Here is a 14,499-nt window from a genome sequence, read left to right on the forward strand (position 1 = left end):
TTTTTTTTTACAGCAAACCCGGAAGTGTTATGTGGCGTTAAACCACCGTCAAAATGGTAAGCATATTTTTGCTCAAAAGCGCTTATAGTCTCTAAACGATCGTTTTAATAGTGATTTGGAGTATAAACACAAAGCTCTGTCCTCGTTTCAGCCATACTGAGGCCCTCAAACATCATGCACAGTTGGAGGATTTTTGATTGAAGTATCTGACTAGCGCGAGTAGCTAAATGCGTCGCCAAGTAGATAAAAAGCAAATGATCATTTTGCATCGTATACTTTTGAACATGGATCACGAGCGTTGATCGCCACTCGTACTGTGCTATCATGGGTTGTGTGTATTGCATGATTTCTTTCGGCTAGGGCTAGGCTGAGTTGGATTCCCAGCACCGTTATGTATTCTGTGCCACGTAGCTGCTACAGTCCCATTGAGGACGCTTCCACCATATGCACCATCGTTATATGCTGTCTTCAGAACTGCTTTTAAAGCACATGCAAGGAGTGTGCATTTATTTGAATCCACTTCATATCTGATGATCGGAATCAGAATCATCTTTATTGCCAAGTATGTAGAACACACAAGGAATTTGTCACCGGTAGAACTTCTTTTTCTTTTGGCTTTTCCCGTCAGGGGTCGCCACGGCGAATCAGTCCTCCATCTTTAGAGGTTTGATTCGCATGTTTGTTTTGGCCAGGCTTTTACATCGGATGCCCTTCCTGACACAACCCTCTGTATTTATCCGGGCTTGGGACCGGCACAATAAGACACTGGCTTGTGTCCCCTTGTGGCTACATAACAAGTTGTCACCGGTAGAACACACGGCACTAATCTCATCATCAAAAAATTGCAAAGAGGCACTATACAGTTCTATTTGGGTTACTGTTTAAAGAGTTATACAGATTATTTTGAATTATAAATGACTTGTATACACGTCGTGACATTACCATGATTTTTTTTTGAGTCAGTTTGTGTTGGGGGGGGACAGAATGAGTGACTATTCAAATCAATATCAAATAAATAGAAAACACTTCTTGTGTGGATGTATCCGAAATATAACTCCTAAATTTGTGTAAGGTATATATTAATGATTCAATTTGTTATTTTATTCCAAGTTGTGAAGCTGAACCTAATCATGTTTCAACATTACTTTCTTGTCATTTTCTAGTCAGCCATTTTCAACTTCCAGTCATTGCTCACTGTGATTCTTCTCCTGATATGTACGTGTGCCTACATCAGAGCGATGGCACCCAGCCTGCTGGATAAGAATAAGACCGGGTATGATCCTAATATATGTGCTTATTTTTCCATAATTGGCATCTTATACTGTATAATACTAGGGCAGAATAGAATCAACAGTCAGATACGTACAGCGGATGTCTTTGTCCAGTCATAGAATTCCCAAATTTTACACCCTCTATTCTTTGTTGTGGTCATGAGATAACTGGGCCATTGCCGACTTCGGAACACATGAATCAGGCTGCAAGTTGTCTCTGTTATCTTTGTGTACAGTGGACTTTCGGGAAACCCTCTGTCGTAAAACAAACATTTGAAAGGTAGCCATTAATCCCCCTCATAGTTTATCTGTCTTTGAACTATTAGATTAAGATTATCTCATGCATGCAAATACCGGTAATATATCTCAAGGCCTCTTTTGCTCTGGGGGTGGGGGTTGTCACAGACATGTAAAAACTGTTCCAAACATTTAACGTGAGTTGTTGTGGTGAGCCCTGATGAGACAAACCAAGAGTAATTGTGAGAACATCAATATTATTCATATTATTTTTGGTAGCCCAATAAACCGGATCAATTCAGAAAAATTCATCAAGACACAACCATCGCCTAGTCCTCTCTCTGAGCGGCAGTAAAACAAATCAAAGAGGAAATTGTTTCCAAACAAATATGAATGTGTAGAAATAAGTCTTACCTCATTCACTGCCATACGATATGCAAAAATGTGTCTACTCCAGTGCCAGGGTTTTTGTCATTTTCACTCAAATTGCAGGATCCACAGAATATTGAGTTTTAGGACGATATAAACATTCAATTCAGCGTAACAATCCTTACACTCTCCTTTAATCAGAAAAAAAATAATAATTCCTAAGTTATATCGGTCTGGAGTTATCTGAGCTTGAAATGGGGTTGGCTGTTCGAAATACAATATATATTGGTTGATATAGTGCTTTATCAACAGCTGAAGCTGTAACAAAGCACTAACATGGACAAAAGGCAAATGCTGCCCCCTAATGGAAGGGGAAACATTGCCAGAGGTCTGACCAGTGCTATATCTACACCAACGCAAAAAAAAATGGGAATGGCGCTCCACGTCACACTTTTATTTGAGAATGGCAGCAAATGCGTTATAGAAATGAAATCGTCTCTACAGTGGAAGATATTAAACTGCTTTTTAGTATTGGTAAAATTCCTCTTTATTAGAAAAGAAAACCATAAAAATGAGTTTTCTGTTTTGTTTGTTGGCTTAGCTGTGACTTGTGCAATGAGGCACATGCAAATGGTTTAACAAGAAAATGCGGTTTTAGTTCTTTTTCTTTATATTTTCCTTCAGGATTCTTGGGATTTTCTGGAAATGTGCCAGAATAGGTGAGACCGTTTGAATCCCTTACACATTGTCGCTCTCGTTAAAATAATTGAAATCAGAGATTGTAAATTGAACTTTTTGTAACGGCGGGAAAGATGTTAATATTATTTCTCTACCTCAGGTGAACGGAAGAGTCCTTGGGTAGCTTGCTGCTGTATCATCATGGCCTTTAGTATCCTCTTCCTACAATAAACATCCAAATAGGACTTAAGAAGCGTCAGAAACAAGGACGACATGGACAATGACGGCTATTTTAGAAACACCGCAAGAACTCCAATAGCTGTTGGATAATGTACGAAGAGGAATATGCCCTCAATCTCTGACACATGAAGCAGAATACGTCCGATGGACACGAAGGGCTGTCCTGATTCCATTGTCGTCGGGAGCACCATCAGGAAAGAATTGTTGTTTTTTTAATCAACGTCTGACCAAGCGGTCTACATGTCTCAAAAAAAAAGGGGAACTTTTGTATTACAGTTTTCATTAACATGCTTCAAATTGCAGTCGTTGTCAATTTAGTCGGGCCTGATGTCATGTGTTTTATGTCATCGCCCCATTTTTGATCTGAGAAATCACCGTCATATTCCACGGCGGACTTAAGTGGACGATGGGGAACGACATACAGCCCAAAGCTCTTTGTTTGTTGTAGCGAGAGAGGTTTTGTGATAACCTCCCATCTGATCTTGCCGTCAACACTCAAATGTGACGGCGACTGTTCACGGGACACAGAAATGAACAAACACATGCTTAGTAAGACCATGGATTTTGTTGCCACTCTCACACTTAAACCGTACTCACATACGAGATTCAACACAAGACCTAAAAAACAAAAACACGATCATTATGGGATGGTGATTTCATGAAAGTGTCTATTTTTTTTTGTTTTTCCATTGGCAATGTATTTTCAAACACAATAAAGACAGTGCCACACTTTATTTTTTTTCTTCACTGCACTGAACTCATTCTTTGCCAGCCCAGTAGAAATAGATTTTTGACGTCAATAGAAGCAATTTTGTATTAAATTCAGGAAAATTAAACTACAATATATACAGGTAACATCCGACTGACGACTGATTTCCGTTCCCGACCAAGTAAGTCGAAATCCATTCAAAATGTTGAATAGAGACTAAGAGGCTAAATGACTTACAAACTCCCCCCTTCAGGTGCCATCACACTGTCGTTGCTGTGCAAGAGCGAGATACTGGCTGGCTGGCTGGCCAAAATTGTCATCCACGTTGCCGGCCTGCTAGCGCGTTGCGGTGCCAGGCATAGAATTAAAATTTTAAAAAAGGGTCTGGAGGTCGTGGTTGTCAGTATGAGAGGTCGTAAGTTGGATGTTACCTTTATATATATTTTTGCAATTACACGCTGAAGTAAAAATGTCCTTAAATAAGCTGTTCGTAACTAATTTACTGCCAGAAAATGTGCAAAAACGAGTCCATTCCAGTGCCAAGGTTTTTGTCATTTTCACTCAATTTGCAGGACCCACAGAATCGAGTTTGAGGACGATGTAAACATTCAATGCAGTGTAAGAAACCTTACTCTCTTCTTTCATAAAAAATGGTTCATTTCTAAGTTATATGGGTCTGGAGTTATCTGAGCTTGAAGTGAGGGCGGCTGTGCAAAATACAGTACAGTACATACATATTGATTTATATAGCGCTTTAACAACAGATGAAGCGCTAACATGGACAAAAACTTTTACTGTACCTAGTCAATGATTTATTCCTTAAAGGACAACCGACGTCACTTTTTTTGTTTTTTAACCACCAGAAAACCGTTTTATAGCATCTAAAATACCCAAAACACGGAATATGATATTTTTAGTGAAATGCAAAACACCAATAAAAATGACTTAAACTGTCCAAAATCTGCAAAAAAAATTGAGCTGCGAATTGGGCATTTTCAGAAAGTCCCGCCCCCAGTTCGTGACGTCACGCCAAGATGTCTTGCATTGCTAGAGAATAAAAACAATGGCTTCAGATTCGGATAATATGCTTTCTTGTTACACATCCAGTTATACGCCCAGTAGAAGTCATTTGAAGCCATTTTACAAATTATGGACACAACTTGTCCGGAGACGTCGGTTGTCCTTTAAGCATCCCACCGTCGCGAATCCATATAACACGTTGCAAACTAATTTTCCGATCAATTGAGATGTTCCTGTAGTTCCTTATTTAGGCTTAAAAATGGTGGCCTTCTGTCCGTTCTGCCATTATTCTGTCCAATGCAAGTGAACTTTGAAGATAAATCAGTAGATAATATGCATTCCCAAACAAAATATTTCCTCTTTTCTCCTGTCGTGACAAAGCCTAAATAAAGAGGAAGACTTGTTGACTCGCTCACCTTTGATAGCCGCTGAGTGTTCATATCCCATCACTCCCGTGATATTCCCTGCCTTGTGAGGGAGCTCTGTTGGCTGTGCGTTCATTTCGGGCCCTGCCAGGTCGAGTTCAAGTGACGCCTGCCGGTAAAACGGCGATTATCAGCGCACGACACGGGCACAGGAGACAGGGATAAGCAGGAAGCTCTCAAACATCTGTTCCTATCTTGGGTCAGCAGAGATACTCGTGTCAATGAACCACCCTGATGTCTCTGTGGATGAAGAAGGGGAAAAGATACGGGAGCTTTCATCGGCGCTGCGCTAGATAGACTTGGTATGTTGAGCAAGAAAAATGGCATCTATTTGAATTGGCAGCAGAATTAACAAATACTTATTCTGGGTATTGTGAGTTAATTCTGTTCATCCTGTTTCTTTTTCAGTTGATTAAAACGTTTTGAAATTCAATGTGTTTTTTTCTTGCAATACAATTGAAGGCAATGGGAGATACTGTGTCAGCAAAGTTGGAAATGAGCAAATTACAAATGCGTAGTATTATCAATATAACCAATACCGATATAATGCGACTTTACTGTAACACTGTATTGTTGTTCGGGACTGTGGTTGAAAACACGGTTTTTATTTTTCCCTTCCATTGTTCCTAGTCTCAACATTTTACAAATAAATTCATATAATTTAATTTTGTTTGTTTTTGTGTGTGTGTGTGTGTGTGTGTGTGTGTGACTTGCATCTTGCATGCCTCTGAGTATTTTGAAACTTCGGTTGAATAAAAAACAGATACAAATCAAGTAGCTGTATTATTTTCTGTGCTGTTTTCAAAGTGCCAAATGACTCATTGCGCAAGTAAATCAACACCTTTTGATTACATGATATAAAATAAACATAACATACAAAACATATCTCTTTCGATCGTATCTATCTATCTATCTATCTATCTATCTATCTATCTATCTATCTATCTATCTATCTATCTATCTATCTATCTATCGTAACCATTTATCGTATCTATTCTATCTATCGTATCATATCTATCGTATCTATCTAGATAGCGAGCTATTTACCTAGCTAGCTATCTACCTAGCTAGAATAATCTTTATTAGCCGTGTGTGTAGAACACACAAGGAAATTGTCTTCAGTAAAACACACTGCACTCGTATCATCATTAAAAAGACATGAGAAATAAGTATGGAGGACACTAATAAAGGCTAATCTAATCGAATTCAGGAACAACTGAAACAATGTACAAGGTATCAAAATAGCTAGATAGCTACATAAATTGTGTAGCTAGTGGCTAGATAGCTACGTAAATTGTGTAGCTAGCTAGCTAGCTATATAACTGCCAAACCCATATAAATACTGTAAATGTTTCATTAGGTTGAAACAGTCATGTAACACACATCACAATAAAAATGGACAATATTCTATCCAGGGTGTTGTTTTACCTCATCAACAAAATTCTCTGTGTTTTGTGAACCAGTCTCTCCATCACTTCCAGGAAAACCAAAGTACAATTCAAACTTGAGAACAAGCACGGCCTCTGGAGTTTATCAGGCAGTTTTCCAGACGGGAGATGGAAAAATGTATTTATTTTGCTTCATTTCTCAAAAGTACCATGTGGGAGATGATAGAAAAATAAACACAAGTTTTAAAATACAGATGAAGCGGTCGTTGCGCCATCTAAAATTATCTTCAATCTCTTGTCTATTGTCCCTAATTCTTGATGAGCAACTTAGATATGAAATGTAACAGTTTTAAAAACGTTTTCTATCAGGTTTATTTCAGTATGATTGTATGTTTTTAGCCATAAAGAGAAGCATGACACTGCCAAGGTAATTTCTGCTACCACAGTGGTGTTCTCTCTTTTCTATTTCAAAAACTATTTTCTAAGAACTCTCAATTCTGATGCAGCAAAGTTCCAAAAACTACTTGCACAATAGCAAACAATACACATTACATTATTGGTTTGTATTTACTTTTGTATTACTTATTGCTTCTTTATAAGCATGTTTACTTTGGAAATTGTCACTTGACCATGTCTGCATTTTCATGTGCCAGCAATTTTTTTACAAATTAGAAGTCTGGCGCTGACAAAATTCAATTTCAACAAAACAACTAACAGTGTCAACCAGATTCCACATAACAGACTCCGGGAAATGATGAGCCTCCATGAAAACGTTGAAACATTTAGGGTGTAATTTGCTCATATATTCATGAAGTGGCATTTTGACACACTGGTTCCATTGTTTGCATTGTTTTGGCGGCTTAGCTGCCGTAACCAAGCAATGAAGTTGATGGTCCATGGGCAAAACACATGTATGACCGCAGCATATGGTGGTGTGAAATGAAAATAACACACCCACTCCGCTGTCATACCTCAAACATTCAAATGCCAATGTGAGTTTTTTGAGGCTTCAGGATTGTCAGTGAACACGTGTGCTTGCTTCAAGTTGTTTGTTGCGACTCCCAGTTGAAGTTTACTGTTTAAGAAAACAAAAAAAGCAAAGAGAATCACATAAGGATTGGACCAAACTACATAACTTGTCCTCTGAAAATCTGTTAGCCTAATGCTAACGTACATTGTGAAACCCCAATGAAAAGGTTTCTTCAGCCGTCATCTGTACTTCTTTGAAGGTGTCGGACGTTTCGCTTCTTATCCAAGAAACTTTGTCAGCAAACTAAAGTCTTACTGGTAGTTTAGGCCCTATACATATATCCCTACTGCCCAGATATAGCGGCGCCGGACTCTGCTATGATAGGTCCCTGCTCTCAGGTTGAGGGGAGCAGAGGACTACTCCCTGCAGCTCCACTGATTGTTCCTATTGTTCTGACTAATGACTGGCCTGATTGCCCCACTTCCACCGGTATCACCTCATCAGTATTATTAATCCTATTTTGCCAAAGCAGGCTGTTGTACGAACGATCCAAATTGAACCTCACCCCACCATATCGGTTTCATGAACGACTTTATTATACAGACATTTTATTTCTTTAATTACGTATCATGTTAGGAAATTGTCAACGGAGAGGGAATAAATATGAGTTTGGCTTGTTGCAAATGATGGCTGTGATTTTTATACAACACCAGCTTCCAGAAATCAAATATGCTCACAATGTTGTAACTTCCTTCCCAATCTTGGCGCATTTTAGTCAGTATAATTGCGGCCTCCATGACGTCGGAATTTACAATCCATCATTGCTAATTACTTGCAAGATGTTTCATTTCAAACGCATTATTCATGTGTGGAAAAGGAAGTTGAAGGGTGACGGATGATTTTTGGAGACTCAGATTGATTTTTTTGCCACACACGGTGTAAAATCCATCCAGGGCTTGGGCCACTAATAATCGATTTGCTAAAGACCCTTGCGAGGATAACGCCAATTGGTAAATGGGTGGATGGATGGATAACCATCTGTTGGCCAAGGAATGGACACAAGAAGGAGCAGCACAGTGTTCATTGAATGAGCATGATTCATAAACTAGCTGGAGTGTGAGTGGTTATGCATCTGATGACGCGTTTACATTAAATGGCCTGTGTAGTGAGCATTAGCGTGTTAGATTGTTAGATTTTTAGACAGAAAAACGTTTTATAGCATCTAAAATACCCAAAACATGCAGGCTGATATTTTTAGTCAAATGAAAAACACCAATAAAAATGACTTAAAGTACTTCAAAATGAACTCGGAAATGGCCAGTTTTAGAAGGTCCTGCCCCCTTGTTCGTGACGTCACGCGAATTATATTATTATGATTGTATTTTGATTAATTTTAAATAGTGTATACATAAGTTAACAGCTGTTTTTGCATCACATTCATGTGCTTCATTTATTTAAGTACTTCTGTTAGTACAACTCATGTTGAAAGTATTAAGCATCTTAAATATAAGTATATTAATTGTTGAATTAAAAATTATTTCTAATTATAATAAGTTAAGAATCTGTCAATTTATTGTCTGCATCTATTATTAGGGTCCAATGTGGGGAAAATTTATCACTTGTGTCAAAACTGTATTAGTGAGAATCATTGTCGATAAATCAGGTTAGTCGATTTAAGCTATAAAATACTTGTCAAGGCGTTTTATTACCATCTCGAGATAACATTTAATACTAGTTAGAATACTCCAGGCACACTGAAAGTTCACACTAAATCCAAATCCTATTGACCAAATGCTGAAAACACATGTGAAATTCACTCACGAATCATCGATTGCAGAAGCTTTTCGTCACAGTGTTTTAACAACTTTCTTTGAACAGCTTATTCGTATAACATCTCCTGTTGACCAGGTGAACAACCTCAGGAAGTACATATGTTCTTCACATGAAGACGGGATCTTTCACAGCTATGTGAGAACATATGAAAAGTGACTGCCCATAAAATCTCCTCGTGTAACAGCATATGAAGTTTTCTACATAAACTTACCTTTGACAGTTATCGTAGCATGGTTGCGTAGGATGGAGGAACTCAGGACAAAGAATGATCACAGCCTCTGAGTGACAGCTTTGAAGGATTGCTTTTTAAGGGATCAGCACTATTGAGAGCTTTAAGAATTGTGAAATGAAATTTCCCAGAAATTTTAGAATCATGTTTGTATAATTAAGGTACATGGATTCGTATTGTTTTTATCGTATGTCTTGAAAACTTGCTTTTGACAGATGTCGTCAATGTCACAATTTGGATATTCAACAGGATTTCAGATTCATGTGTGGCCATGATATTAGGGAGGCTCCGGTGAGCTGACAATTTTGACTGTAATTGACCTTCAAGCCGAATAATTTCACAGTCTTCTTTTGTCTACCATCCATGGATCACTTCGACCAGTTGTTCGTATTCACTTACTTCGAACTGAATCTCTGAATCATGAAGGATCTAATCTTCAGGAATTAGGCAGAATAGCAATCGATACAGTATTCAATCGAACTTTCGAAAGAAAATCCGAATTTACAGAATGCTTAATGAAAATAATTATCATTATAACGCTTCAAATCAATGTCACTTTCATCTGTGATATAGTTTTCAGGTGAGTCAGCGAGTCACAGACCCAGGTGCTCAACGGATGCTTCAATCGGATATCAAGATAGCTACAGATTAACATAGAATCAGTAATAGCAGCAATGCTTGCAAATATTCACATGAAGCAAGCCATGCTATTCAACAAACTCTGTAGACAGATAGCTGAACAATAGCAGCTAAAATAGAGCTTCTACATTATATAAGGAGCATAGAATCACTGACATAGCAATATCACATGATTCACAGCCAGGATGCAGCAGTCTGAGTAATGCAAGCGAAGCACGGGAGTCTGAAGGGTCAGCGAGTCCATCACTGGGTACTGCATCCGAAAAGCGTCCAGCAGCGACAGATCATGGAACATCAAGAAACCGAATCACTGTCTCCCCAGGGAGATTCATGGACAAAGACGCTCTGTAAAATTCAACACTAGCCGCGGGCTACAAAGGACAGCTATGGCACAATACATGAGCTGCTAATATGCAAGGCTAATATAGGTGTATTGATGAGTTAACATTCTTTATAAGCTTAAAGAAGACGTAACGGTGTCACTTTCAGTTCAGAGCCTTGAAAAGTCAGTAGGTCTGCCAGTCGGTGAAGTTGGCATCTGCTTGCGAAGGAGAGATGCGACGATTGTAGCACTTAGTTAGCTTTAACTTTCATATTATCAACTTTCATGCATAATAATAATATAATAATAATAATGGAATATAATATACTTTAGATAAGCGCTTAAAACTCTACGGTCTTTAAGCGAATTATAGGCATAGGACATACTAGACATAGAGGTTGCAAATGCAGGTAATGACATGTCAGGTAAAATACAGTTCGAATATCTCTATTGCAGTTGATGCAAACATCAGTTACATATAAACATAGGAAACATAAAAAAATCTTTATTAATATCAATATATTGTTTATGTATGTTGTACGTTGTATGCAGTTGTGATGTGAAATGATGTATGTATGTATGTATGTCTGATGTATAGTATCTATTGTATTCATTTATTTATGTACGTACGTACGTACGTATTGTTTCAGGAGCATCAACCTATTCAGATCATATAATCTCGGATACTCATATAAATCGTTTGTTATGACCTGTCTAAGACACGTAGATTCTTACGTGTCTGAATTGAGGATGGAACCTATCTATGGGTCCTGAATTAGAAAATGGACGTGACATGAGTGGTAATTTGAAATTTCTGATCCTAGTGAATGTAGATCATTTACAATATACATACAGTTGACAAACAAGAATTAAATATTCATCACATATAAATATGTCATTATTAATTATTAGGCGATTGTAAAATGATGTTGCTTTGGAATGATCTATTTAGATTGCTGTTATCGATCGGATATATATTGTGAGTAAGTAAATCTTTATACGATATGATAATCGATAACGGTTTATATATATATTCTATTGCATACGAGATTATGAACTATTCAGAATATCGATATCTGTATAATATCGAATGAATACTTTTTATCCTTGAAAGATATAGAGTCATTTACTGTAAGAGATGCTACTGTTTTATCAGGAAAAATTACTTAAGGTCTGTAATGCATGCTAGAACTATGATTATTCAGCAACTGTGTAGTTTTGGAATGGGGGAATAGGCTGAAATTTGCTGTGCATTTAGAAGCTTACATGGAACCATTTGAGCATAGTCAAACGAGAACAAGAGACATGTCAAACAGATATCCGACATATCAACATGTATTAGATGGATAACCTGAATCCCGTTGTGCACGCTCTATCGCATGCGAAGTGCTTACTGAAGAATGGTCATAAATCATGTACTATATGCTACTACGATGTCCGTGTTCGATATGTTTAAGTAACGTGGTCAGTTTTATTCAAATGTTTGTTGCTTTTCAATTTCGTAATCGACCTTTTAATGGATTTTCGGTCTGTTGCGTATGGAGGTCATTAGTGAGCCTCGAACCAAAGTAATTACATCGTCTTGAAATGGTGAATTACTTGAGACTGACCATATGTTAGCTTTGTTTGAGTTTATGTAGCTTTGCAGTTGATTTAGCACTTGATACTTTGATTCACTTGTAGTTGTACCAATTGAAGTCAATATACGTGATATTGATGTCTGAGAATATGTTTGAATAGATTGTTTATTGTCCATCATGATTCATGAAAATCAGAGAACATTTATTAAATATTAATCACAACGAATCTAAATAAGTAATCTTATCTTATTCGGTTTCATGAGATCGAATCAATAATAATCGTTTTAAAGAGATTTTGAGATGTTGGATTTAAATAAAAAGACCCATTCAGTATGTAATGTATAGGAATGTGCGTTTGCATATTTAAATATCATGACTTGGTCTATTTCAGGATTAAGATTTAGTCCTAATCGACTATCATTTAGTTGCACTTCACGACATAATTTCAGAAAACCTATTGACAAGAGCAGTCGTTACAGTTCGAATTGGCCAAATCATATTTATAAGAATGACACATTTGTGTTAAATAATGTTGACACTGCAGACCATATTTTGATGAACAGCTATAGTGTCAAATCGACTATGAGTCATTGATTGACTACATAATGCAGATCGTCCTTGTATGAAAATATTATGATTGATGATCCTGATTGGGTCAGGTAAGCATTAGTGCATAATGATATTAGAGGGCAATGCAAGTAGCAAGTTACTGTTTCTGTCCTTCAAGATCTTGCATTTTACTTTAATGCAATATGAATTTCTATATGAATACCAATCAGAAAGTCAATGCTTCAGAGATGTGAGATCAGAGCACAAAGACGATGCGAGAGTAGACTATTATCGTATGATTCTAGACATTAACACTTCAGGTAAATAAGTGATACCGCTTCAAGTTGAACATCAATGTCGCGACATGCGTGTATGCCAGATGATCAATTAATTAAAATGTGAACCATGTAGTCATGATAAATGATAGCGTCGGAAGTGAATCAGTCTGACAGTGTCTCATACTTGAATAAGTTTTCGAAACTTACTTACGACAGCAGCTTATCTTGCATCAGTTTTTTGCTTTAAAAAGGTCTTTAAATTTCTTGAAATGCATGATTACAGAATTGAATTACAATTACCAACCCCTTGAAAGGAAATTCATACGAGCTGATTAAAGCATTGATTACCTTCGTCTTCATTTAAAAATAGAGCTTGAATCCAGATTATTAATAAAAATTTTCCTATTTAAATCAATTTGAAACAATATTTAACATGTATGATTATAGTTCATTAAAGGCATTGGTTTTTGATTCTCATCATTTTGGGTTAAAAATAATTTGTTTTCGATTGGACTTAATATGATAATTTTTTATTTTTAAACAATTAAAATAGCTTAATGAATTAAAATTATGTTATAAAATCAACAAATGGAAGAGAATTTAGTTTATTTATTAAAGAAAGCAATTTGGTCAAATTTTCATTTACTTAATTTAAGATGTGATGACGATGCGTTAAAAAATTACTTAAAAAATCTGTATTATTTCCTTTTCAACCTAAATAGAATTGTTCGTATCTGTCAAGTTCGCCTAAAGGAATAAGCTTCTGACGGTACGTTTTTTGAAATGCCTTTAACCAATATCGTTAAAGCTCTGATTTACAAAAATTGTTAAAACGAGGCTTAAACAATTGAAAATTTTTGATTGCAATTTCTCCAATTAGCCTAATCAAAGCAATTGAATGGCATTATAGATAGGTTCAGAATGCTATGTAAAATATTTTCATCATTTTGCAGATGAGCTTGATCCAACCGATGTTTTTGGGTAGCGTTTCTTGCCTTGACCTGACATATGACTGTTAACTGTCAAGTTTAAGGCGAAGATTGCATTTATTATGTGCATAATTTTAAATAAACATATTCCATATATCTTAGGTTGCTTTTTGCAGTTCCTGGCTCAGATTGCAGTTAATTATTTTGTGCCTTTCCAGGTCACGGCCACTGCACAAGTTTTTCCATTCAGCATTAAAAGTGCCCTTGGTTAATCAATATCGGGAAACAATAAATGAAGGCTACATATGGGTTCATTAAATTTTTTATTTTAAAGGGCCCACAGTCTACTTAGTTTTTTAAATTTTTGGGGCTTTAATTGTTTAAAATTATTAGAAATTTTTTGCATTAGTGGCCCAAATTGCTAAAAATTTCATAATCAACTTCCATTAAATACAGAATATTTATTTTTAGAAAATTATCAGTTTATTGATTTGAACTTCCTAACTGTCACATTTTTGTTTAGTCAGCTTTAAAATAAACGAAGTCTTAATAATTTTCAATAACAAAATTCTAGTTTAAAAAAGGCAAATTGCAAATATGCATTTTTTATTGATTAAATTTACACCTAAGGGTAATGCTGAGTAGATGCCTTTCACTAATCATTTATGTCTTTCCCTTGTGTTGTAATGGACTTGGTCCGACAGATTTTGCGGGCTCAATTGGTTTTTCATTTTTCCCAACTACAGTTTGGGTTCCCAAATTTTTTTTAAACCCCAAAAGGGTTTTTAAAATATTTTAAAAAATTTTAAATTTAAATTAAAAAATTTGGAAAC

General features: G+C 36.5%; 1 protein-coding gene across 1 annotated transcript; it reads left to right on the plus strand.

Moving 5' to 3' along the window:
* Nucleotides 1-17: 17 nt before the first annotated feature.
* Nucleotides 18-3,529, plus strand: tmem167a (transmembrane protein 167A). Its single transcript, XM_088993782.1, has 4 exons — nt 18-56; nt 1,164-1,273; nt 2,562-2,596; nt 2,716-3,529. Exons 1-4 carry the CDS (start codon nt 54-56, stop codon nt 2,784-2,786), a joined length of 219 nt encoding a protein of 72 aa, XP_088849908.1. The 5' UTR covers nt 18-53; the 3' UTR covers nt 2,787-3,529.
* Nucleotides 3,530-14,499: the final 10,970 nt, after the last annotated feature.

Source organism: Hippocampus bargibanti, linkage group LG04 (genome assembly GCF_051943395.1).
Source record: "Hippocampus bargibanti isolate YZ-2025 linkage group LG04, ASM5194339v1, whole genome shotgun sequence".
NCBI lineage: Eukaryota > Metazoa > Chordata > Actinopteri > Syngnathiformes > Syngnathidae > Hippocampus > Hippocampus bargibanti.

Excerpts from the sequence above, each read along its gene's own strand:
- tmem167a (XM_088993782.1), top strand. Across the intron at positions 1,274-2,561 it reads CTGGATAAGAATAAGACCGG|GATTCTTGGGATTTTCTGGA; the intron begins GTATGATCCTAA and ends ATTTTCCTTCAG. Across the intron at positions 2,597-2,715 it reads CTGGAAATGTGCCAGAATAG|GTGAACGGAAGAGTCCTTGG; the intron begins GTGAGACCGTTT and ends TCTCTACCTCAG.